Source organism: Gambusia affinis, linkage group LG07 (assembly GCF_019740435.1).
Source record: "Gambusia affinis linkage group LG07, SWU_Gaff_1.0, whole genome shotgun sequence".
Classification (NCBI taxonomy): domain Eukaryota; kingdom Metazoa; phylum Chordata; class Actinopteri; order Cyprinodontiformes; family Poeciliidae; genus Gambusia; species Gambusia affinis.
The window spans coordinates 21577766-21603529 of NC_057874.1; the positions used below are offsets into that span (position 1 = coordinate 21577766).

At 36.0% G+C, this 25764-nt stretch overlaps 1 protein-coding gene across 1 annotated transcript; it reads left to right on the forward strand.

The window, feature by feature from the left end:
- The first annotated feature begins 101 nt into the window (after positions 1-101).
- On the forward strand, positions 102-25764 carry shmt2 (serine hydroxymethyltransferase 2 (mitochondrial)). The gene is made up of 12 exons (XM_044121344.1): positions 102-255; positions 7870-8061; positions 12121-12200; positions 14092-14292; positions 14538-14619; positions 17337-17459; positions 18573-18712; positions 19368-19530; positions 19828-19927; positions 22890-23045; positions 23927-24034; positions 24212-25764. Exons 1-12 carry the CDS (start codon positions 223-225, stop codon positions 24337-24339), a joined length of 1506 nt encoding a protein of 501 aa, XP_043977279.1. The 5' UTR covers positions 102-222; the 3' UTR covers positions 24340-25764.

The following is a 25764-nucleotide window of genomic DNA, read 5'->3' on the forward strand; positions in this document are numbered from 1 at the left end:
TCAACATATCAAAAATATTAAATATTTTGGAGAGGTAACTGACTACATTACACGCCTAGAATGGATAATTATGTCATTTTTGTTTGACTGCCTACAATACCCATCGACCCTTTCGGTGGAAGGAGAGTAACCAGCCATTGCAGACAGCTTGAAGCTCCCTGTTGGGTCTGTGTCAGGTTTGCTTGTTGCATCGCTTTACCCACCAGTCTCACAGGTGTAAACATGCTGTCATTCGCTTTCAAGCAGCTCACACGGGTAACTATTATTCTCTAAAATATTCTTGTTTGTCACGTTTTCCACCTCGGTGTTTTCTGTTGTGTAACTAAGCTAGCGATTTTGCACAGAAGTCCTGTTAGCTAGCTGCAGTCAGCGTGGATCATTACTAACTTGGAGTCAAGGGGTATAAGTAGAACACCTTATGGCAAACAGGGTTTACAGTTACTGCTTTAAAAATTATCGCGTGTAGCAGTACACAGCTAGCTGTCTCATCTGGCCTTCTCTGTAGCTACTTTTTATACATTGGCATTTGCTTTCTGTCAGATGGGCTAGTAGGTTAGCTTTTCTAGTTGCAATGCTTACTAGTTACTCCTGAATCTCTAATGATGCAACCTCCACTGCCTTGTGTCATCATGAGGGGAAACTGCAAGAACCTAAATACATAATTCAGAAACAGTCCTTGTTATTCGTTAATAGTCTAATGGCGAACAAATCAGATAGCTGTTTCTAGGTAGAATAGCTGTTATATCTTATTTTTATTTTTATCTTATTTTTATGCATTTCTACACATCAGCGAGTTTGTTTTTAGATTGCATTTGTAGTGAAATCTACTAGACTGTCAAAGAAAATTGTATTTAGACCAAGGGTACACTTCCAAGGTGGATGCAAGTGTTCTACATTTTATTTATCTTTTCGTAAGTTCTCCCAAGCTTTTGAATTAAGTTAAAGGGAGGGTACATTTATTGTGCTCAGGGCTGGGGGTGTAGCCATGCGTTTTTAACAGACTAAGAAGAGATAAGCTGTTGCCTCTTGCATTTACTATGAACAGATAAAACAACAAAAGTTTTAGCTGACCTGCTCCAAATTTCATTTGGAAAGACGTTTAAAGCCCAGAAGATCCACCTTGGATGAAACTTATGGTTATTTATTCTTAATTGAGAACTGTTTTAAAATGTTCTGTATAAAATGCTTTATTAATTATGTATGTTTTCCTTTTTTAAAAAGTATGTGAATATGTTTGTAATTAAAGTTGTGAAATGCACACAAGGATATGATTCAATTTCTGAGTCACACTATTTAAGACTTTGCAATACAACAAAACTTTCCCAGTTTGAATAAAGTTATTCTTGCTCAAGTCACATCTTTGACTGAACTCACTATGTTGAATCAGGTCTTTAGTTGTGACATATTTTAGTGAAACTTTCATGTCTTAACAAAAGTACAAATTTAACAAATTTATTTTGTATTTCTCAGTATTTCTTTAAATATATGTATTCCCTCATTTTAACTTTTTGTTGACTTATCTGTGCAAATGGAGTTGGTGGGTTAGTTATTTGTTTACTGTTGTTTCTTCTACATTTTTTAACATGTACCACACATCCTTGTTTAAACAAGAATGGGGTTTATTAACTTACAAATGTCAGTTTCTGATAACTTTAATGTAAAGTTGGACTGACTGTAATGTTAAAACCAGATATGACTGGTTCTGTTCCAGCACTATTGAAAGTGCAATAGAGCTTAACATGTTCTCTCAAAGCAGAGAAATGATTGACTTCCTGACATGCTGCTTTGATATTGTTAAGCAGTACATAAAGGTTTAGTGTTCAGCATTGGAAGTAGTTGTCAGCAACTTCTTAACTTGTATTAACTAAAATTAGCAATGTTGGTATGAGTAGCTGTCAGTGCAGTGCAATCATATGTTGAATGTTCTACTGTGACAGCTGTCCCCACTGTCACACCGAGACAGTAATGGTTTTTTGTAATAAATTAAGACTATAATTTGGAATTCTTCAACATCTCTCTGACTGGTTTATGCAAAACTTTCACAACATCTTTTCAAAAATATGCAAATGGAATGGACAAATATAGTTCTTTATGCATTAATTTATGACTCTGTCTAACTTTTTAACTTCAACACTTCACGCTTCCTTACATTAGCTTCTCAAAATACACAACTGAGCTATTCTTACTCCATCAGCATAGTAAATTGCATATTATAAGGTTATTTGCTTTTAATATATGTTGTTTTTTCTTAAAATGACAAACTCTTTTCCTTTTTAGTGTGTGGAGATATTCTCTCATTTTCAGTTTAGTGAGAAGCTTGGAATTTAGTTAAAAATGTCATAAAAGTTAGCTGATTAACTCTAATTTTGGATCACACAACCCATTTATGAAATATGGCAAATTTCACATATTTACTCAGAAACAGTCTGTGACAAGTTTCAGCCAAATTTTTGTGGCATGTACTCAGCCCTACTTTTACAAGTCACTACTTTTCAGTGCATTTCTTATTAAAGACTTCTGTCAGTTCACATGCATGCAGTCACATGCATGCATGCTTTTCCTGTTGTTGGAAATTAGTTAAGTAAATTCTGACAGACACAAGATATTTGTACATTTGTGCTGTCTTAGTCGTGTCCTCATGGGACACACATTAGTGAGAGTTTTTCAGTCCGTAGCTATGGTAGACATCTGATTTTCAGAAGGACAGCAGCAGAATTCATCATAGGTCATTTGTGGTCTTGAAAATATAACTTCAATGATACAGGTCCTTCATACGTGTTTTGTTTTTACCACAGATTATCTGTTTTGCATTATGCTATCGGGACATAGTTGCAGTTTTAGCAAATATGTAAAATATATTTTTTTATAAAAGTTGCCTCCTGGACCTTTAGAGCCATCAGTCCTGCTTATATTTATTTTTATATAACATTACCAACATGTGCTGCATCCCTACAGCATTTAGACTGTACCTTGAATCTCCCAAATGCTGGTATTATCACACAATCGAAATGCAGTCCAATTGCCACACATTCCCACATGTGATGGGTCGTGGTGACAGAGTACTGAAGTACTAAGGTACAATGTTCATTGTACCTTGTGTGATATTAGAAAATCATACAATGTAAATATCCTCTTGAATATTGCAATGACACTATGACATTTTTCACATCGCTTCATTTGTCATCTGTCATTATTATTATTCTTTCAGTGTGCTCTCTGACCTTCTGCATCTTGGGCACCATTAGCTGTTTCAGTGTGTTTCAAACAGTTTAAATATATTCTTGGCATGCAAAGCATTAATTTCTCACTCTTAGAACATGATAACCAATAATAACTACAGTCCAAATATCTCATTGTAGTAGAATAGCAACTTGTGCAACATACATGTTTAAAATTGAATGGAGGTGGTCAAGAAAACGGGGTTCTTTAATTACCTCACATTGTTGCTGTATTCAATATCCCAATATCCCATTCTTTTGAGTGTTGGACTAAGGGCAAGCAACCCAGATGTTTTATTTGTATTTTCCTTTTAAAATTTTTCTTTATCTCTACAGTTAAGACCAAAATTATTTATATATATATATATATATATATATATATTTTTTTTTGCCCACCAGGGGGTCTTTTGTGGGCTCTAGTGTCCCTTATATGACAGTAAGCTGACAGGAAAGGGGGAGAGAAAGGAGGGAAGACATGCGGCAAATGTCGCCAAGTCCTGGAATCGAACCCGCGATGGCCGCGTCGAGGACTCAAGGCCTCCAAATGTGGGTCGCGCTATCCCCTACGCCACCACAGCACACCCAAAATTATTTATATCTTTAGCAGATTCAGATTAATAAATGTTTTTATTCAGCCAATATGAGATGGGGTTGAATCTTAAAGACGTATAAATGTAAAGGAAAATGTTTTGTCCAAAGATTTTTACCCTTCTCATGAAAGCATGCTTTTTGCATACATTTTCTGTATTTTGATGACTTATCTTTGGTGATGAGCTCCTTGTAGGGCTGAAACGATTCTTCAAAAGATTTGAGTACCTTGATCATTAAAATTCCTTGAGGAAAATTTATCTGACTCGAAGCTTCGCTAAATTATGTTTTATTATGTAGCACACCGTTTCCAGCCAGATGATTTTTTGTGTGTGTGTGTGTGTGTGTGTGGTGGGCAGCGCTTTTCCTTGTGCCTATGAGTTGTTGTGAAGTGCTAGCAGCTTCACAACAGGGTAAGGGTTTGGGGGAGAAATAAGAATTATTGAATTTTGCAGTGCAATGGTTGGAGTACAATAGCTTTTGTGGCATCAGAATCGCGTCGAGAGAGATCGATTCCTCGGATAATCGTAAAAATATTCTATAGAGTACTCTAGTACTGAAATATTCTTTTACAACAGTCCTAGCTCCTTGCCATCACCCTAGTCTTTAGGTTCATCCACAGATTTTAGGACTGAGGATACTCTGAAACTTGATTACTTTAAGTCAGGAGAAAATGTTTATAAAATTGAAACATTTAAATCAAAATCTGCAAGGCCTAATTTTGGGCTTTTTTTATTGACTAAGAAGTTTCTGAAAGCATGCCCAGCCTTTGATCTGAAAGCAGTCAGCCTGGGCTGAGCCTCTGTTCCTTTGTGCCTCTCCACCCCATCCAGATTTCTCAGGCTGGTGTCACCCAGGGCAATTTGTAACAGACAGTCGGACTATTAGTCAGTGAAAGGGACATCAATGTGTCAGACTGATGGATTTCTGCCCTGTTGACACTTCTTCTCTCCTTTCTTACATATCTTCTTCGTTTTTCAATTTTTTTTTACCGTTCCACCACTATAGTCCCGTTTGTTTATCTTGTGTTGCGGGGTTGATTGTTGTTTTGGTATAGCCGCTGAAGGACAGCAGTCATCTGTAAAATTGACTTGCCTCAGGAGCTGGCAGAAAATGGACGAACAATAATACAAAGCTGGGATTAATTAAATGATTTCCTTTCTTCTGCTTTCATAATTATTGGCACTATTCTTTTCACACACATTTGACAAGAAAAGCAACAAATACGTTCTGGTCATCACAGAGATGAGGTTTGTTATCCTGTTATTAGCATCCAGGTCAATGTGGTCTATTCAACCCTTTTTTCTCTGCAGAGTTCACCTTCAAACAACAGTGTAATCTGTTGTCTAAAAATAGTCCCACTGTGACATATTTGGTGCTTGCATGCTGGCTCTCACTTTTCTTGGATCACTTTATCTTGTGTTTATTAATTAATCTTCTGTAATCATCAGTGCAGAGAAAGGAAGCAGAAGAGAGGCGGATCACAGGGACAACCTGTGAGCTGTCTGTAGAAGCCCAGAGCTATTTTATTTTGGTGCCTAATAAGGGCACCATTTGTGTATTACATGCTTGAGTTTATTTAGCAGCTCCAGCTGACAGGATGGGGACAGGAGGATGAGAAAGGGGGAAGAAAGAAGCTTACAACAAGCAGAGGGACCCTTGTCTTCCAGATAATGGATGCATCATTGGCTTATTTTGGGGTCATTTCAGGCATTGACTTTCATTGCTTTGGTTTGCCCCAGTGGAAATGCAAGAGAGCAAGTGAGAGTTTCTGTCAGGATTTAATGACCCCTCGGATTTCATTGTGAGCTGTAGATCCTCAGAGGCAACTTTACTTTTCTTTTCAAAACATCTTTCTTTTCTAAGATTGCCACTGCCACCCGCGAAGGAATGCCAGGCTAGACTTTGTTTAAAATTGGTAATTAACTTGACAATAATGTTATTTGATCTTGTGTAGATTCTGGCCTATTCTAGTTTCTCTATAAAATCCATATTAAAACCTGATTCTGATTAGCTATTTCTGCACTAAACAGTATTAGAACATTATGGGATGGCAATTTTATTGGCAGATATTGCACAAACATCTGTTGCAATAAATCCACATTTCCTCTTCCTGTTGTTATGCATGTTTCCTGCACACCTTATGACCTCTAGCATCTCGGTTATGCTAAAGTTCATAGACAGTCAGGCTATTAGTCCATGGATATATGCTACAGTATATATCCATGTCCAAGCTGTTGAAAGTCTTACTGGTAACAGTGCTGAAATATTTGAAATATTACCCAATATCTATTGGCTAACATTTCTGATATTAATCTTGTGCACACTGATGTAGTGACAACTAGTGCGTAGCCCTAATAGGATTTTTTTTTTTTTATCTTTCAGATTTGTAATTGTCTTTAATCTTATTTTAGCTATTACTTTGTCTAACATTGGTAGAACCACTCCTCACGGCAGCACAGGAGTTTGTTTTGTAATCTGTGATTTTCTGGTTTGAACACCTGCGCCGTACTTTCCGAATAATGAATCTTAAAGCACAAAATTTAAGTTGTGCTCTCTCTCACTCTTTTACAGCCTGAATAAGTCACAAATGTATCTAAATATATTGTAGAAAATTCAGTTTCTTGTAAATAAGCTTCTCACATCTTTGTGCTTCCTCAGGCTACATTTTTAAACCTTGAATTCATCCTGGTAATTAACATTTGAGTTTGTTTTTCTTAAAGAAAAAAAGGCTTCCACACTCTAGGCTGCTGACCTCAATTCTTTGCATTTCATTCTTTCCGCACTTAGTTATTGCGGATTGGATTAGATTTCTTTAGATTTCCACAAAGGGACCACTGGTCAGGCCAATCAAGTTGAAAAGTTGCAAATTCTAATCAAAGGACGACTTCTCAATGCATCTCCACTGTAGTCCCTCTCCTATCTTGCACTATTCAACCTTTCCTTTCTTGAAAATAGTTTTTTTTTGTTGTTCTTTTCACACCTTACATGTAGAAAAAGGCCTCTTTGAAAGGTAAAATGCCCTCAACATTTTGCTGCATTTGAGTAGAGGATAATTGCTCTTGTTAAATGAATGTCTTTAGTTGGTCCTGAGCATTGTGTTAATTGCTTTTTAATGGTGCTATTAAAGGGAGGCTGTCCCTCACACCCTAGCCCACCTGGACAGATGATAACTACAGGTTAGATGTGGAGCGATTGATCAAAGCACAGTTATAATCAAGTTGTTGATTAAATGTCAGGAAGAAGCCAGTTTATTCTGCATGTAATCAACCAATCATGGGTTTAATTTAACCCCCAATGCATTCTCTTACAAAGCACCACTTTTTAAAAAATTATTATTTATGTAAACCGTTGTCTTTTTGTCTGCTTGAAAGTTTTTTGGCTGTCCAAGCAGTATGTGGATAAAAAACTGAGGAGTTGAGGCAGAATTCAACCCAGTGGGAGGATTCATATTTTAAAAAGGACCCGTTAAATTTTTAGTCTCTGCACTCTTGTGTGATCCGGCATTCCAGCGGCAGCAGCAGAACTTGCCAGCCCTAGTCCAGATTAGATAAGCAGGAAGTGCTGAATCTGTTCTCTCTATACATCCCTTCTGGTACATTGAGGCAGTAAAAGTCAGTCGCTCAGTTTGTAGAACTGCTGATGGGAGCATAATTGAATAACTGTGCTGATTATTGATATCGTGCAAACACAATCTTCTAATTGTTACCAGACTGTGCATTGAAGTCAAAGAGAAAATGAGCTGAGAAAAAGTCTTGAAAAAGAAAATTATTATAAAAAAAAAAAAATCTGGCTCTTGCTTTCAAATGTGAAGTATTCAAGTCCGAGACATTATGTTTTGTGTAACTTGCCTGCATCCCTTAAAATGGTTAAAAATGTTCACTGAAACTGATAACAGAAGTATCCCCCCCCCAACAAAAAATACTTCTATAATTTATAAACCACAACCTACTTTCAGCCCAATAATCCAGTTTCAGAAAATGTTTCTAAAACTGACACACTTCAATTTAAACATTTTCCATCTGTGTTAGTTTGGTCATCCTCGTTCTGTTCCTGCCCCCAGCCCTTGTGCCATCGGCCCTCCATTCGTCTCAGTGTACGGTTCCAGCAGTCCCATGCAGCCACCCGAACGGTGGATGAAGATGGATCCTGGACCGGACAGGAGAGTCTGGCTGAGGACGACCCAGAAATGTGGGCTCTGCTGCAGAAGGAGAAGGACAGACAGTGCCGTGGTTTGGAGCTCATTGCGTCTGAGGTATTTAAAAATCCACAGTGAGAATTAATCATTTTCATCTTTTTGTTTATGGTTATGATCATCTTTATGCAGTTTTAAAATGTATTTGGCATTTTTTTTATTACTTTCTGAGTATGGGGGGAAAAAAAGATAAACTGAATCAGGAAAAAATGTTTATGCTCCTGCTCTTTATTCTAATATTTGGAAGATAAAAACTGAATTTGTATTAAATAAAGGCCTTTTCACACTAATTTATTTTTAGATGACTTACCACATCAAATCTTTTGTTTAACTCACTAATTTTGTTTTTGAGTTAGTAAGAGAAAACCACTGATTACCAGAGAAACTCATGCAGTAGTGGAGAAATTACAACTTCAGTTATTTGGTCTGTTTGTCTGAAATTAGAGTTTTCAACTGGACATCTGGTTTGTAAGCTGGGTTTAGTTTAGGTGCCAAGCAAACTAAAATTGTGTTCAATTGTATTTTTTACTACAAAGTATATAGGTATTAGAAATGAAAAACTAATTTAACTGCTACTTTTACTATAGATAATCTGTTTCAAATTTTAAACTGTTGTTTGTCCTATTTAGTACAGTAACAAACAAAAAAAGTTATTTTCCACACTGCAGCTTTTGGAAGGCAACCAGGGAATATGGATGATAGGATCCAACTATTTAAATACCTTGAATATTCAAAAAACGTATGTAAAAATTCCTAACCTGTACTGTGAAAACATATTTCAGTTCAGCAGAGCAGCTTTAGAACAACTTTAGAAAAAATTAGTGGTGGAGGAAGCAAGAAGTTATGTTCTTTTATCTGATTTAGGATTTAACTGTTGTAATCTGGAGATTAAGAATGCCTAGATATGATAAATGATGAGTTGAACATTTTTAAGACATAAAACTCTTACTGTGTCAATGACATAAATCTCCAGTCTAATATATTTTTATTTTCACCATAAATGTTGCTCTCATTGTGACCTGATCTGTTTGCATTAAGTTTATGTATTTCCTATGGAAATGTGGTTCACTCTAAACACATTATCATCCTACTCATATGCACCCCCTGGAGAGGTAATGATTACAATTTTTCTGTTCTGAAGTGCAAACCTAGATATTCTTTTCTTTTCTCTTGACCTGTACCAAACAGAAGCTTCAGTTCAATAATTTGGCACGCTGACACAAAAGCTAGCAGAGCAACAAACTCACCAGTACAAATTTTTCACTTTAGCTGGTACATTCCCTCCACAGTAGACTCTCCTGAGCGTTTCAAACTATCAGGTACAGTTGTAAGTCACTCACAGAATTAAATATTTATGCTTCAAATTTATAGTCACTGTACTGCTGTGCTACATCGACGTCACTTCCAGCTTCCATCACTAGTGCAAACGGCAGAAAGGCGTGTCTGAACACTCTGTGTAGTAGACTGCATTTGGTGAATGCAATTTTTCATATCGATTATTTAATCTCTTTTTATAAACCCATATTTACTACATATATATTCCACACAAGATGTGTTTATTCTCTGGATTACATTTTTCAAATTCACTTCAGTGTAATTTTATTTTAATTCAGACCAGCACAGTCAGATAGCTGAAGTTATTCCACTCTTTCATTTAGATTCTGTAGAAACTCCTGCCAGAGAGTGATGAACCTGGTTGTGAAACAGTGGCCCTTTTAATCTTTAAATTTTGAATGACATTCAGAGTTTTTGTCTAACTGTGGTTCCAATTCATAGCTATCCCATTTTGTTTATACTTTTCCTGAATTTTTCTTCTTTGGACCAGTCCAAAATTTTTTTTTTACTCACTCAATGTTTTCTCAGTTCATTGTGCCAAATCACAACACTTTGCCCAATTCTCCTGCACCTCATGTCCAATTTTATTTTAATTGCGAGAGACCTGGTTTCTAAAGCGAACGATGACGTAACACTTCACACAAAGTCTAAGAAGAACCAAGGAATGTTAGAAACTCATTGGCAGGCTGTATAGCTATTAAATAAAATCTTTTTATAGAAAAATGCTTAGAGAAAGCTTTACTCATTATAAGATGGAATATCTGAATACTCCTTAGAGCCAAAATTGGTCATTCTTTTTGTTTTTATTCCAGAGCCTTATAGTGTGAAATGGAGAATGTTACTATTCAGAAGAGCAGTGTTTTATCTTCTGTTGTTCTTTCTCTCTTCCCTTGTTTCTTTTTTGCCACAGTAGTTGTTCAGTGGAGTATATCAGCCTCTTCTCAGCACAAAGCCTGACCGCTCTAGTGTGAGATAAAGCTGAGCTCTTCATCCTGCTTCCTCTCTAACTCACTCTGCATGGCTCGTCAGAGCAACAGTCAGGCAGACACACCTTGAAAGAAAAGACATACACTTTGACACACGTTACCAACCCAGACACCCAACACACACACCTCAAAGCGACTGCTTTTCCTTTGCTAATACATGCACATTTATTGGCATGACAGACGGGTGCAACAGAAAGCTGTTTCTGGAGCTGTTATCTTCCTTGATCTCCTCTTTCCTCCTCTGATAAGCATTACCATAAGCACTCACAAATGATACACCAGCACCACCAAATCAAAGTGGAGGGTGGGGAACGCATTTTTCTAGGTCTACCTAGACAGACTGTACAGTTTAAAGAGTATTCACGCTGAATCTGGAAAATGTTGCAATATTCATTTTTAAATTACTGTTATTGGATGGAGTCTCATTGCCGTAGATGCCCAAACTTGACACACACAGTCATATCAGAAATAATAAAGGTTACAAAGGGTTGCACCACACTGGTGGGCATGAAAGAAAGGAAAACATAATCACTACAATTGTTACAATCATCACAATATTTAACAATATCAATGTTGCAAGATTTTCAAATGTCAAGCAACCCTAATTTATAGCCAATTAACTTTTTGGCATTTTACACTAAAGAAACACTAGCATTGTATTTCACTAGGATTTTGTGTGATGCATAATACTTGATTTGAAATCTTTTGTTCTTTGGTTGTTTGTTTTTTTTACATTTTATTTTACAAAAAAAGGTTTCCCGTGCATTTGTGTTGAGCCTCCAAACTCAACAATTTTTTTTCTGCATTTTCAGGTGCAAGTAATTTGATTATGGATCTACCAGCATCAAGAGGACTTTGTTAGAAAAGAAGTTAAAACTCAGCCGGATTGAATGTCAAGCATCCTTTAACTCTATACGTCCTCAAATGGATTTAGGTCTGGACTTTAACTGGGCCATTCTAAAATAGGAATATCTTTCAAATCTAAACTATTGTATGTTTGGGATTGTTGTCCTGTGTGAAGTAAACCTCTCAACCCTTAAATAAGGTTTTTTGCTTGTTGTCCTGCTCCATCCATTTTTCACATCAACGTCCCTGTATCTGCTGAAAAGACAAATTTTTGCAAAGCACTGTATTGCAGACCAGTGTTATAAAATACACTAGCTTTGCTGCAGAGATTAAACTGGAAAACCTAAGCTGGATGTCAGGGTATTTGATGTTTACTCAGAGATAAGTTTAGTTGTTTATTCCATCTATTGACTGTACAAATATAAGGTACCTGATAAGGACCAAAGTCTTATCATTTCACTACTGTTTGTCTTTTACTGTGATTGCACAACAATCATTTGCATTTCATGAAATGTGAATGACATGTGAGGCATGATAAAAAGAATTAACAGCTCAGGTTTTAGTCCAAATCTGAGATGTTATTTAACTTAAGGATGGAGTCTTTCACGTATGTCAGAGCTTTGTACCAATTTTTCAGCTGAACATACTAACAATACTGTATCTATGAAAGCACATTTAAACAGAGGATATAAAATGGGCCACATGAATATACATCAACATGTGTACTAACACTTATCACATTATTGTGTGTCCTCCAGCAGTGTAGAGAGAAACACACAGAAGTGTTGAGTGTTAGTCTATGGCCGACCACAGGTTCGATACTGTAATGATTGCTTCTAGCCAAAGGGGGATTTCTCACTATCACTTAACAGACTTTAATTTGCCATCCTTGTCCCTTCTATCCTCTCATGTCATTGATCTGAGGGTGTGTATGTGTGTGTTGTCATCACAGAATTTCTGCAGCCGAGCAGCTCTGGAAGCTCAGGGCTCATGTCTGAACAACAAATATTCCGAAGGCTACCCAGGGAGGAGGTGAGTGTTTATTCAGCCACACCTCAGCTTATTAACAGTGCTGATACTTTGGGCTTTGGGACATTTGCTGCAGATGTACAAAAATAAAGAAATGCATGCATGCATACAGATTTATGCTGGGTTCTGCGTGTTGCACACCCTAATCATTTTACTAATCCACCACCCCTAGGCTGCTGACGAAGATTCCCAATGGGGAACATTGGATGTATTTACAGTCATTTCTAATTGTTTTCATTTATTTTAGTGTGATAATTTTTAAAATTGATTATTCTGTTTGAATAATTCACATATCAGCAATAAAATTAAAGCTTAGTACTGTGAAACACTCATTGTTTGATGTCTTAAATAAAAGCCTTATAAGTCTCCTTTCTATTGTATTTGGTTTTAGTTTTGAACCCTTGGCCCACATTTGTCCTCTCTGCTGTTTTACACTTTAGTGTAATGAAACAAAACATAATCCGATTCTTTTTAAAGGTTTGTGCTGCGGCAGTCAGTCTCTTTTTCATCTGCAATTCCGCTGAAACGTTTTCAATATTTTCAGCCTGAAATACCTTCAGTTCGTTGTAACACATTTGGGTCAGAGATGGGAGAAGCTTTTTTTCAACTAATGATTCCATTTTTGATTAATGCTTTTGAAGTGATAAAACATTTTGATGACACGGATCTTGATGTCATGTGTTGTATAACAACCCAATTCATGCAAATTAATATGCACTTTTGCTGGGTTTTCAGTGCACTTTACTTGATTACTTACTTCATACATCAGGAGTTGTATGAAGTCAAGAAGCAACCAATTTTGCTGATCCTGATAGATTCTGAATGTAATGGACTATTTTAACAGTAGGGTAATGATGATGGAAACAAACTTGCAAGTCTGAATTAAGATGAAGGAATAAGGTAACAAATGTTTTGCATATTATGGTAGTTTTTTCCTGAACCTTTAACCCCTCAGAACTTATTATTTAAAACCCCTATTCTCTTGGCGGTTGTTTGTTGCAAGTGTTTCCAATGAACTGTGCTCTTAAAGCAAATTATATCCTCTGACTCCTATTACTGATAAAAATGAAAAATTATAAACTTGAGAGATGCTTTCTGAAACTTATATATTGTCCTATATCTTAGTGATATGTTAACTTCTAGTTGTAGAGCAGGAATGCTTATTGTTTGCAGCACAATATCTAAACCATATTATTTAACCAGTTTTAATTAGCTGGGGAAATGTCATTTTGATCTGCAATGAGAGAGATATTGTCACATCACAGAGCTTCTGCTTCATTTAAAGTCTTAAATTTCACAGTTGTTTATTAATTGCTTCTAGCATCAACTTTCATCAAGCTGATTGATAGTAGTTTAAGAATTAAAATCTGAAACTTTCTTGTAACATTATCTCCTACCAGCATCATCAAGTGAGTGTTTGTATTTGTAGTTTTACAAATCCTGATGTCCAGAGGGAGAAGAAGAAGCTTCCCTTACGAAACAGGAGAATACATTTGATTTTAAAGCCATAAGCTATTTCAGTTGCATAATCTTTATAACTTATGTAAAGTTACTTCAATTACTGCAAAAGTAGCAAATTCTGATGAGTTGCATGTTAACATATAAAAACAAAATTTTTGCCCTTGCTGCATTTGTTGCACAGAAAAGAGAAACTGCACTGAGGATATCAACTCAGTGTTTTACAGCAACAGACATAAACTTCTGACTTTTCATAGCAATTACTCTCTGAAAAATACTGCTTCTTGCCTCCTAAGGACCAAAAAAAGTGTCTCTTTCATGTTTTGACTGTTGAAATATTAAGGCCAAATAAAGATTTGCCGGTTGAGTACATGTTGTTTGTTCTTCTTCTTTTTGACAATTCTATTTTTTCCTGCTTCTTTTGCTTTGGCCTTAGATACTACGGTGGAGCAGAAGTGGTTGACCAAATCGAGCTTCTGTGTCAGAAGCGAGCTTTGGAGGCCTTTGACCTGGACCCAGAGAAGTGGGGCGTCAACGTCCAGCCATACTCGGGTTCTCCTGCTAACTTTGCTGCCTACACAGCTGTACTCAAGCCGCATGACCGCATCATGGGCCTGGACCTGCCCGATGGTGGACAGTCAGTATCAACTGCTGCTTTTTATTCTGTTCTCCCCCTTTGGGGCTTTTCTTGTTCTTATTCTCTTTCTTTTCAAAGCTGCCCCAGTTTCTTTATTGACCAAAACTAGTGTGTCACTTTGAGGCTTGAATAACCAACAGCATCGTTCATTCCTTCTTTTTTATGTACTTTCTATTATTAAAGCAATTTATTGTTATTGCATAAAGTTGTCAGAGTTCCACATTAAAAAATATTTTTTTCTGCAGTCTGACCCATGGCTACATGTCAGATGTGAAGAGGATCTCTGCAACATCAATCTTCTTTGAGTCCATGCCTTACAAGCTAAACGTAAGCAGATGCCTCCAGCATACACTTCAAAACACACCAAAGAAAGATAAGACTGATGTGATTTAAAAAATTTTAATGCAGCTAAAATTTTACACATTTCAAAAACAGAATTTTCAAATTTCTTCAAATTTGTTAATTTAGAATCTTTTTCTGCTTAACAGAAACCTTGACAGCACAGCTGTCTTTTTTTCAGTCGCTGTCCTGAAGCCTTTTCACCTGCTTCTACTCTGAAGTTATAAAAAACTGTCAGTAGCACTTCCAGGCTTTAAAAATGATAACATCTTCCAAGTTTTTGTTTTATATAAGCATAAAGCATTTATGTATTTCTTGCATTTACGTATTAGCACTATTTTGATCCCTGCCAATTTGCAATGCTTGCACAGTATGGAAATCCAACACTTAATTGGATTTCCATAACTGCTCTTATAATGGGAACTATTAGACATGTTCCTATAAAAGCATTAAGCCACTTAAACATATGTGCATAATTGAGATTTACAATAAACAAAAGCTGTGCAACCATTTAATAAAGTTACAATAAACTAAAAAGTACTTGTGAAACAAATGTGTGAGCACAAAGGTAATGTTGTGGAGACTGACCAGCTCAGTAAGCACAAGAAGTGATGATGTGTTGGACTGATTTGAATGTATGTAAAAAAAAAATATTTAAACCACACACCCTAGTCTATTTTGTTTATAACAACATCTAGTTCACAAGTCTAAATGACTTCACTTTAATTATGAACATTATGACACTTTGATATTGCATAATCTCTTGGCACCTACTATAATATTATACAAACTTAATGTATAATGCGCAACTAGCAAAACAGCTGTTCATCACAAAGCGTTGTCCACTTATTGTGCCCCGACAGTGAGTTTTGGCAGAAGGAAGAGTGTGTGTCACACTGAAACCTTTGGCTGATCTTATCGCGGTCCTGGGAGAGCCTCACTTGTTGCTCTGACCTGCTGTCACCACTCATATTTGGCCAGATTGTGCAGCAGCTGTTAATGATTAAGACCATGGTTTATTGCAAAGTCTGGAAGTAGTTTTAGTTTTCTAATACCTGTTTTTACCCTTCCTAATTTGTTTCAGCACTTTGAATTGCCTTGTTGCTGAAAATGTTCTATATAAATAAAGTTACCTTTGCCTTCTTGACAAGTAAATAAAATAGAAGAATAGTGGGGAAATTCAAGAAAAAAAAGACATGCAGGTAAAGTCTGTGAATGTCATTTCATTGGAAATTTACTTTAATGAAGGGTGGAAAAATTGTGAAAAAAAAATATTTCCAGACTATTCCCATCATTTTAATGTCCAAGGAATTCTTTCCTTTATACTTTCTTTCTTCCTTTCCTTCCTACAATTCATCCCTTGTATTTGTCCTTGCACTTTTCCTTCATTTGTGTCCTCACTCCCTCTTTTCTTGTGTATCCTCCCTTCTTGCCTTCCTTCTTTCTTATGCACCCTCCTTTTTGTCCTGTCTTCCTTCCTTGTTGTTCCTTCTCGCTCTGAATTTTATATTTAAAGCCCAACAAGTGTAAAAATAGTTGCTACAAATTGGTGAGCTGCCAATCTGCATGTTTTATATTTTACAACAAACGTAAATAACTGTGAACTCTGGAAAGTAAAGCCTATAATTGTAAGAACAACAGATGTGGAGGAATCCTTGATTTAAAACATTTATTTACTTGTTGACTTAAATTGTTATCTGTAAAAATCTGTGTCCCCGAAATGTAACAGGATTTATATCCCACAGATATGATCACTCCTCAGAATGTTTAATGTATTTTCTACCGAGGGATCGTGATTGTATGGTAGTGTTGGTAGCAGCTGATGGATGGCGATGAGGCTCTGCTTGTCCAGACCTGCTGATGTATGGGCAGGCAGGACCCCTCTGCGAGAGAGATAATGGGAAATCGACAGGCTGGCCAGCTCCACTGGTTCTGTCCTCACAATGAGCAGGTTGATGGAGTGAGGAGGGCATCCATAGATGTGCTCTTGAGATGGGAGATTATCAGGTTGTCTAAATAAAGCTTTCTCTCCTCTTTTCTGTTTTCTTTTTTTCTTGTCTCCTACTCCCTTCTTCTCCAATGTGTCTGTCTCCCACTTTGTTTTTCTGCTTCATTCAGCTGTCCTTTGTTGTCTCTCCTCCAAAGCTGGGAGGAAGATTAGATGGGTAAAGCTGTAGGTTAAGGACGCAGACAGGCTGGTCAGTTCATGTCTCCTTTAACTCCGTCCTGAGCGAAACAGATTAACTACCATGTTTCTTAAATTGCCCAGTTTATTGAAAAGGAGTGGGGGGAATCTTAAAACCAGCATGATCCGTTCAGCCTCATCTCACCAGTTTAGGAGGCCCCTGAAAGGCTGAATTAGGATAAGTAGTGGTGCATTACTGCAATTGCTCCATCTTCCTGCATGATATGATTGGTGTAAATGTCTTCCTTAGATACATTCCTTCCTCTTTTAAAAGTGCCCAAAGTACTTCAATTGCAGCTGCTTCAAATGAGCTTCAAATGGAAAAATCTCTTCTCCGTGTTGATATGTCCGCTCTTGATCTTCAAATATCTAACAGGTTTTTTTTTTTTCCATCCTCTCATTTTCTCTTTTTTTCCCCTTCTGACCCTTATGCTCCCTTTTATATTCTGATATTCCTCCCCTACTTCTTCTTCTTTCAAAATTTCTTTTCTCTCCTCTCAACCTGTCTGTTTTTACGCAGCCTGCAACGGGACTCATAGACTATGAGCAGATGGAAATAACAGCCAAGCTGTTCCGGCCCAGGCTCATCATCGCTGGCACCAGCGCCTACGCTCGCCTCATTGACTATGCCCGCATCAAGAGGGTGAACTGAGCTCACTAATATTCAAACCTCGCCTTTCTTTCACTCTACCTGTTTGCTCCACCACTCGCTGTGTTGAGGAGTTTAGAGCAGCTTTGTCCTTTAATGTAAAACTTAGTCAACCTTTTTCATTCAGATGTCTAACTGATCCTGCTGTAACAATAGGTCAGACCCTGCCAGACTTTCTTCCAAACACATTTTTACTAACTTCTATTCAGCTCTAGAAATTGCATAGCTCTAAATCCAGTAGCCCTCATTTTTCAGATATTTTGTGAAAAAACATTTCAAAACACTTTTCATGCACATACCGATGCTTTCATCCTCTGTTGCCTCACAGCAGCAACTTTTAAACACACACTTCACTGTCCTCTTTGATGGTGCACAAGGGGACCCTTTATCTGTTTTTGTTATACCAACCAGCTAATTTACTTTATTCACTCCATGACTGGTTGCCTTTGTGGCAGAGCTCTACTTTAGATAGCACCATCAGATGGAGTGTTCTACCATTGCTGTGTTTTTATCAACCACTAGACTTTGACAGTCATGCTGCCTTCATTTTTCTCCACTGTTGGCGTTCTGACACTCTTTGCCCCTGCTTTTTTCCATCAAACATACATCCAGTTTATGTATTAAAGGAAGGGAATGTTATTATGGTGCATATTAATTGTAATGCAGTTTACTGTTCTGATCCCATGCCAGAGATTCATTTACATTTTACCAAGCTATTTATTATTTGTGTCTTTTTCAATAAATGTTGGCAAGTGAAAGCATAGATTTATTGAATGTTGCCTTCATATTTCAGGCCTCTTAGGACTGCCAATGAGAGTATAATTACACATCTTGAAATATCTTGCCTCTGAGAAGATGGGTAACGTTTGCAGATGTAGAGGTAGTTATCAAATCTTAATCATGCAGAGAAAATGCTAATGCAGAACAGCTGAGACTCTGCTTCCTTAATGTAACTTTCAACAAAGGCAGCTGAACAAAGTACGCTTTACCCTTTATTTACAAATAATTAAGTTAGATGTTAAAGCAATTTCTTTGTTTTAATAATAATTTACTATACCAAAAATTTTTACATTTAAACGTTTGTTTATTCCATCCCTCTCCTCACAGCTATGTACAGATATTAATGCCTACTTGCTCGCGGACATGGCTCATATTAGTGGCCTGGTAGCTGCAAAGGCTGTCGCTTCACCGTTTGAACATGCTGACCTGGTCACTTCCACCACACACAAGTCCCTCAGAGGATCCAGGTAACGACACTTATTGTTCCATAAAGCATAAAGATTCCTACCCCAAGAACCTTTTTTTACATTTTATCATGTTACAAGCACAAACTTTGATGTGTTTGAATTTGATATTCCAATGTAACATACAATTATGAAGTAGAAGAAAGTGATGTTAGGTTTTCTTTGACCAGTTTCTAAATGTGCTTTGATCTAACCATTTGATTGAAAGGCTCAGATACAGACACAGTAAACTATGCTGTGTCTGTATATTTTGGTTTTCTTCCAGGATTATCTTTCATTTACCTCCATCCAATAGAGAATAAAAGTATTCCGACAGCATGATGATTTTTCCACCACCTTGTTTCTCTATTACGCTTGTTTTTCTACATTTTTTATTTCTTTATTTGTGTCTTATTTTTAAAATAAGACACAAAACCATTCATTATTTTCTTTCCACTACATTCTACACTATTTTTGGTCTATTAAACTACATATATGTGAAAGACATTGACATTTGCTGTTGTAACAACCTAAAAAAAAGTGTGTGAGGAAATGTTCACATTGCTCATAGAAAATAACAAATCATTAAATCAAGAATAACGTTCAGAGTTGAGTGTTTTCAACTGTAAATTTGTAATTGCAACAATGTTTTATTGGGGAATGACTTTGTTCTGTTTAGGGCTGGCCTTATCTTTTACCGTAAGGGCGTCCAATCAGTGGACAAGAAAGGAAAAGAAATCATGTACGACCTGGAAGACAAAATCAACTTCGCAGTATTTCCCTCCCTGCAGGGTGGACCTCACAACCACGCCATTGCTGGAGTAGCAGTGGCTCTTAAACAGGTCAGTTTAACAAAAAATGCTTAATGGAAATGTGAATACAAAGTTTTGATGTGTATGGAAAGCAGACCTGTTATTGCTGCTATCTACCAGAAAAGAGTAAATCTGCATCTTGTTGATCTATGTTCTTGCAAAGTGATTTAATAATTTTTTCTGTTTATCCTCTCCTATTTTTTTTATTGTTAACTGTATAAATTTTAACACTGTCTTCAGTGCTAGTAAAGACAGTAAAATACTTGGTCTTGGCATCACAGTTCTCTAAGGTTAATCCCACTGTTTCTCTGTTGTTTGTGTGTCCAGGCTCAGTCTCCTATGTTCAGGGAGTATATAGCCCAGGTACTAAAGAATGCAAAGGCTATGGCTGCAGCTCTTCTCAGCAAAGGCTACACTCTGGTATCAGGTAATCATGCATGTTTTACACTTGACTTTTTTTTAACCTGCAGATAAGACACTGATTCATCTAACAGTGCTGAAACAAACTCATGAGAACCCCCTGTCACAAAGATGCAAATTACACAGCAGGAGGAAAAAACAAAGGTGCATTTAAATTCATGATGTGTAAATGGACTAATGCCAATAAGGCTGCCTTGTCAGTCAGAAAAATCAAATCTGATGAACGTGTTCGCTCTGTGATTGTGAACAAATGCTTGACTCTTGCTTAGCATTTAATATGCTGGCCTCAGCTCCTTTTTGATCTATTGCCCTAAGTTGATACTTTTTTTTCTATAAAATGGGCCTGTTTTGTGCTTACACTGCAGCATGTAATTCCTTTCGTCATGTAAGAAAAATAAATAGAAAAAGATTTTCTGTTGCTAAAATCAAAATATAATTCAGTTTGCCAAAAGCTACCAGCTGAAGGTCTTGGTACAACATGAATATATTTTACATTAACTGGGGTCTAATCCATCACTGCCTCAATGTGTTGGATTGATTAACAAAATGGAAAAAAGTCTGATAAATTAAATGATGGAATTAAATAAAACAAAGATATTCAATGGTTTTCTTATTTTGAGGATGATGTTCTGCAGTAACTAGACAGCTTTCTTTAGTCCATAATAAGATCTGACTTATGAATCTTTAGGGCATAATAAAGCCTCAAACTGTAGTATTAAACATGGCAACTGAGAAAGCTTCTTAATTGCATTTATGCACTTAGGTTCTTATTAGTTGTAGAAAACATTTTCTTGAGTAATAAACTAAAGCAACTCTCCAGATTACCAAGACCTGGATGACTGATGGGAGCTTCATCCGGTTCAAATGCTGCACAAACAAGCTAACATAAATAAAAAATCTCTTTAAGGTGATCCTTTTTAAAATAAGAAATTTATTTTTTTTTTATTTAAAAAATGAATTGTTTGCTTATTTATGTATCTTAATGTATTTCTAATACTGTGTAAAAACAAATTTGGAAAAAAAATGAAAGATTTACGGAATATGCCAATTTTTTGTCTAAATAATAAACAATTACTGTAATAATTGGTAGTTGCAGACCTAAACAGTACTAAGCTTGCTGAAACTCATCATTAGAAATGTGGAGGCAGTTCCACAACAAAGCTATTGTTGTGAATATCCCTGTCACAAAAAAGCAATAAATTAAAGGCCAAGTTCAATAATTTACATTTGCATGATTTATGGTTTTTCTCATTTCTCTCTCTTTCTAGAATAAATGGTCTTCATTCTGGTGCATTTCTCTCAACTAGTCTTTTTTTTTGTTCGTTAATAATTTAGAAGACTATCATTATTTTTTTTTATTTGTTGTATCTGTGGTTTTGTTTATTTTTCCAGTGTTAAATGTTCATTTGGATGTAATGTTTATTGATCTTTGAGAATGTGTTCTTGCACTACTATGCATTACCATTATATTACTTGAAAATGTTCTCAAAACAACATTATTGTTTATTGCAATAACTAACTAAGCTGGAGGCAGCTTTTACTAACGTGCTTTAAAAAACGGGTGTGTGGTTTCTTTTTGACATTTAACTGTTAGTGATTTAATTGTGGATCATTTCGAAAGCTTGTCGAACAAGCAGAATAAAGTCATTCAACTTCGATAGATAATTGGACATGTATTTACAGGCATATAAATAAACCTTTAATCACAGAGCTTCAGAGATGTACACATAACATGTTGAAGGATTCAGCATTCGCTCATCAAATTAGCTCAATCTAATGTCACAGTGACTATATTTTTTCCCAAGTTTGTTTGAGGAACATAAATGTGCAGTCTGATTTCTGAAGTTTTCTAATGCTGTATTTGCACGTACCATGCTATGTTAGAGATGCACTGCCAGCCTTCTCTAAGTCCCTGTACATTAGCCTCAACTGAGGTACAACAAGCCTTTGTTGAAATATGCCACCTGCACTATAATTAATGTGTAATATGTTTAATAACCCCATTGTAGTAATTAATTCTCTTGTATTCTAAAAAGTCAAGTAATTGTACATGCAAACTGTATATGACCAGGTTTCAGAAGACCAAAATGAACAAGATTACTAAATGCAAAAGTTTTTTATAACAATATAGCTTTAAAATAAAATGAAAAAAAAAACTGAGTTTACAGTGTTTAAACTGTTTAAAATAGATCATGGCAAAAGAGAAACATCTATGAACCTAAGAAATTCATAGAATTAATACTCAAAAAGCACTTTTGAACAGTTTTCAACCTTGGCTACTTTAAAGAATATATCTTAAGCTAATGTAAAACAAATAACATGAAAATACTAATAAAGTATGGTTTATAACATGTTTTTAAAATTAATCTAAACAATAATTTTGTCAAATTAGACTGAAGATATGTAGGATGCAACCCTAAGTCCAGGTATTTGAAGCATGTCTGCATCTAGTCTGTATGGAATGAACTCCCTCTATCCTGCCTCAACTTGTATCTGATTTGGTAAAGAATACTTACGTTTATTTAATGGCACCTTTTTGATAACTGTGATAAGTTGGATTTTTAAGTTTCCAGTCCTGCTCTTTCTTCCTGGAGGTTCACAGCAAGTTGATGCATCTGTTTATGATATATCTGCTGGGTGTGGAGTCTGGGAAGATTAGTGGCAACTGAGGTTGTGGAAGCTATTCAGATATATAAACTATTCATTTATCACTTTGATTAGATAAGTTTCTCTGCACACTACATGTCAAGTGGGAACATTTAGTTCTGTAGCATCTGTCAGATGTTTCGTACAAGGCGAGCGTTAATTAAAACATCTTGAGGTCGGTTTTTGAAGGCTGCATGTGGATATTTTTCATTTAAAGGTAAAAATAATGAGGAAAGCAATTGGTTTAAAAGCATTTCTGAGAAGGAATGTGATTAGATTTAGTCATACAGCTGTCTATGATATGTTGGATTAAAATGTTTCAGGTGGAACTGACAACCACCTGGTTCTGGTGGACCTACGGCCAAAAGGCATTGACGGCGCTCGAGCTGAAAGAGTGCTGGAGCTCGTGTCGATCACGGCCAATAAGAACACGTGTCCTGGAGACAAGAGCGCATTGACCCCTGGAGGCCTCAGGCTGGGTGAGGATCGCTTTCACAATACAGTAAAATAAAAGGCTTGTCGTATCTCAGTTTATGATCAGAAGCCTTGATTAGAAAAAGATAAACCAACATATTCTGTCTTATTAGTTTACAAAAATAATGTTTTATACCGTTTTAAAAAGTAGGAAGAACAATCAGGTTCTTCAGTTTTTGATCTACTGATAAAAGAAAAATTGATCCACTCAGATTTGTGGTCAGTGCTTCTAAAACACCTGAGTATTTATAGGTTAAAGATTTTTATGATCATATAACATTTTAACCACAAGGTATATAAAGTATCTTCTGGTTAAAAAGCACTCCTGATGGATTATTAAGCCTTTCTGAACTTCATCTACTGTACACAAGTTGAAAAAGTTTATAAAAATTCCTCAAACTTTTCATTGGGCTTTTCACTTCCATATCTAGTCAAGGTTATTTTTTAATACACAAATAAAACATAAAAACAGGAAGCACTTATTTTTTATTGTTTGGACTGATAGTAGAGAAAGTGACATACTTCCGGATCTTCTGTTTTAATGAGATTTTCCACCAAACTGCTAAGAAGCATTTCTTTCTGAAACACACAAATATGTGCTCACAAGCAAAAAAACTTTTTCCTGGAAAGTATTGTTAAAGGCACAATCTTTGAGCTGCAGTGCAATGTTTTGCAGATATTACTTTATGCTTTGAACAATTTTCACAGTAGAATCGCATCAACTGTCTTAATTTGTTATTTTGACACACTGACATAGTGTTCAGATTAATTGACAATTCAAAAAGCTTATTTTCACCATAGTCTGCATAGCTGAGAGACAAAAAGAACGTCTATTACAAAAGTATGAAAGAAGCTGTAAGTAATTAGATTTTATTTTTGGTCGTAGGCGCTCCAGCTCTGACTTCCAGACAGTTCAAAGAAGATGACTTTGTGCAGGTTGTCGAGTTTATGGATGAGGGATTTAAGATCGCTTTGGATGTCAAGAAAAAGACAGGTAAGGCTGTTTGAAAAGAGGTAAATTAACTCTGTAACTCAGTGGTTGCTGTGAACATATTTATGTGTGTGTTAGTGAGATAAATCAGAAAGCTGGATGTGGGGAGACAATTTTCCAGCTGGTGGAAAGACAAAAAGAAGCAACTAAATCATAATATTTTGCTGTTTTCTACTCCAGCAAAGCTCCAGGACTTCAAAAACTTCCTCCTCCAGGACCCAGAGACAGTGGCGCGCATTGCAGATCTGCGACACCGGGTGGAGGCTTTTGCCAGGCCGTTCCCCATGCCTGGCTTCTGCGACCATTAGGCGGAGTCACAGGTCTGTAACAGCCAGGTGGCAGACAGCTGGCTGGGCAGAAGTGTGCATGGAGAAAATGGAAAAATGTCATAGTAGTGAAATGTGGATAGTGCCTGAGAATTAGGGTGACTTTAGTTCACTTTTTTTGTCTTTTTGCAATCAGACCTACAGACACATTTTCTGTTCATGCTACCTTCATTGATATAATCTAATATAAAAACACAGGCTTTTGACTGAAGAAAATAATCAGGAAAAAAAAAACTGACATTTTTTTTTGTATCACAGAAGAAGCTGTGAGAAGATTATTCTCAGCTGTCTTCACACAGTTTATTTAGTGCAAGTGTGAAAGGAAAAAACTTGTCAAATCAAAGCTACACAACACTTTTCAGACTGACTTTATACAAATTTGTATCTTCAGGACACACTCCAAGTCTTAAGTTTTGAAAGGTTCCTATAATGTGATTCACCTATTTTATTTTCACAATAGGATTTTTTTAAAAGTTTTGTGGCATCATTTGCTGTTTTGAAAAGTCTTAATTTCTCTCTGAAAAGATGCAATTCAACTTAAGATGTCAGAGTGTTATTTTTTGAATTTCAATTTAAAAATATTTTGAGCCGAAGTTATATGAAACTATATATTTTAACATGATATAGTTTATACAACAATTCCAATTATGTGCAGGATATTTTTGACTCATTTAACCTGATTTTTTGTTTGGTTGTTTTTTTTTTGTTTACACAACAGGAGCATGTCATAGATTTCAAATTTTAATTGTTCTGTGCTTTGCTATGAAATCAGTATCATAATTAATCAATTCAGTTGTACGGCTGTCGACTAATCATGCCAACCTTTCATGTAGTTTGTTTACAAAGAGTATATACTTTTCTATTCATGGTTTCTAAAAAGTAAATACAGAATCTCCATCATTTGACCATGTAAGGAGTTTTGAAAAGATTTCTTATTTAACTGTTCTTTCTGTCATGTCTAATTGATCTCATTTTTCATCATATTCTTCTAAACTTAAAACAGTAAGGAAATATAGGCTTACTAAAACATGTTTGAGTGTTTTGTAGTCTTAACAGTTTAGTGCTGCTGTCATGGTCACTGCATCAGTGATAAAGTGGGATTTATGTTTGTGAAATGATGATAAAACGGTACAATGAGGAAATACTTCTTAACTCTGAGATTGTTTCTTACTTTACACAAAGCACAAGATTCAAAGTAAATTGATTACAAAACATTTTTTCATATATGAGCTAAGCATTTGCTAAAATATACCAGTAAGTATTTTTGCCAACATGTTTATTCATCAACGGTGAATCATCTGAGACACTATCATTGTACACTGAAACCTTTCGCAGCTTTGTTTTACAGAATATTTTTTAGTAATTTTGTTTGGATAATGCTAATAAAAATTAATCATACAAAGGTAA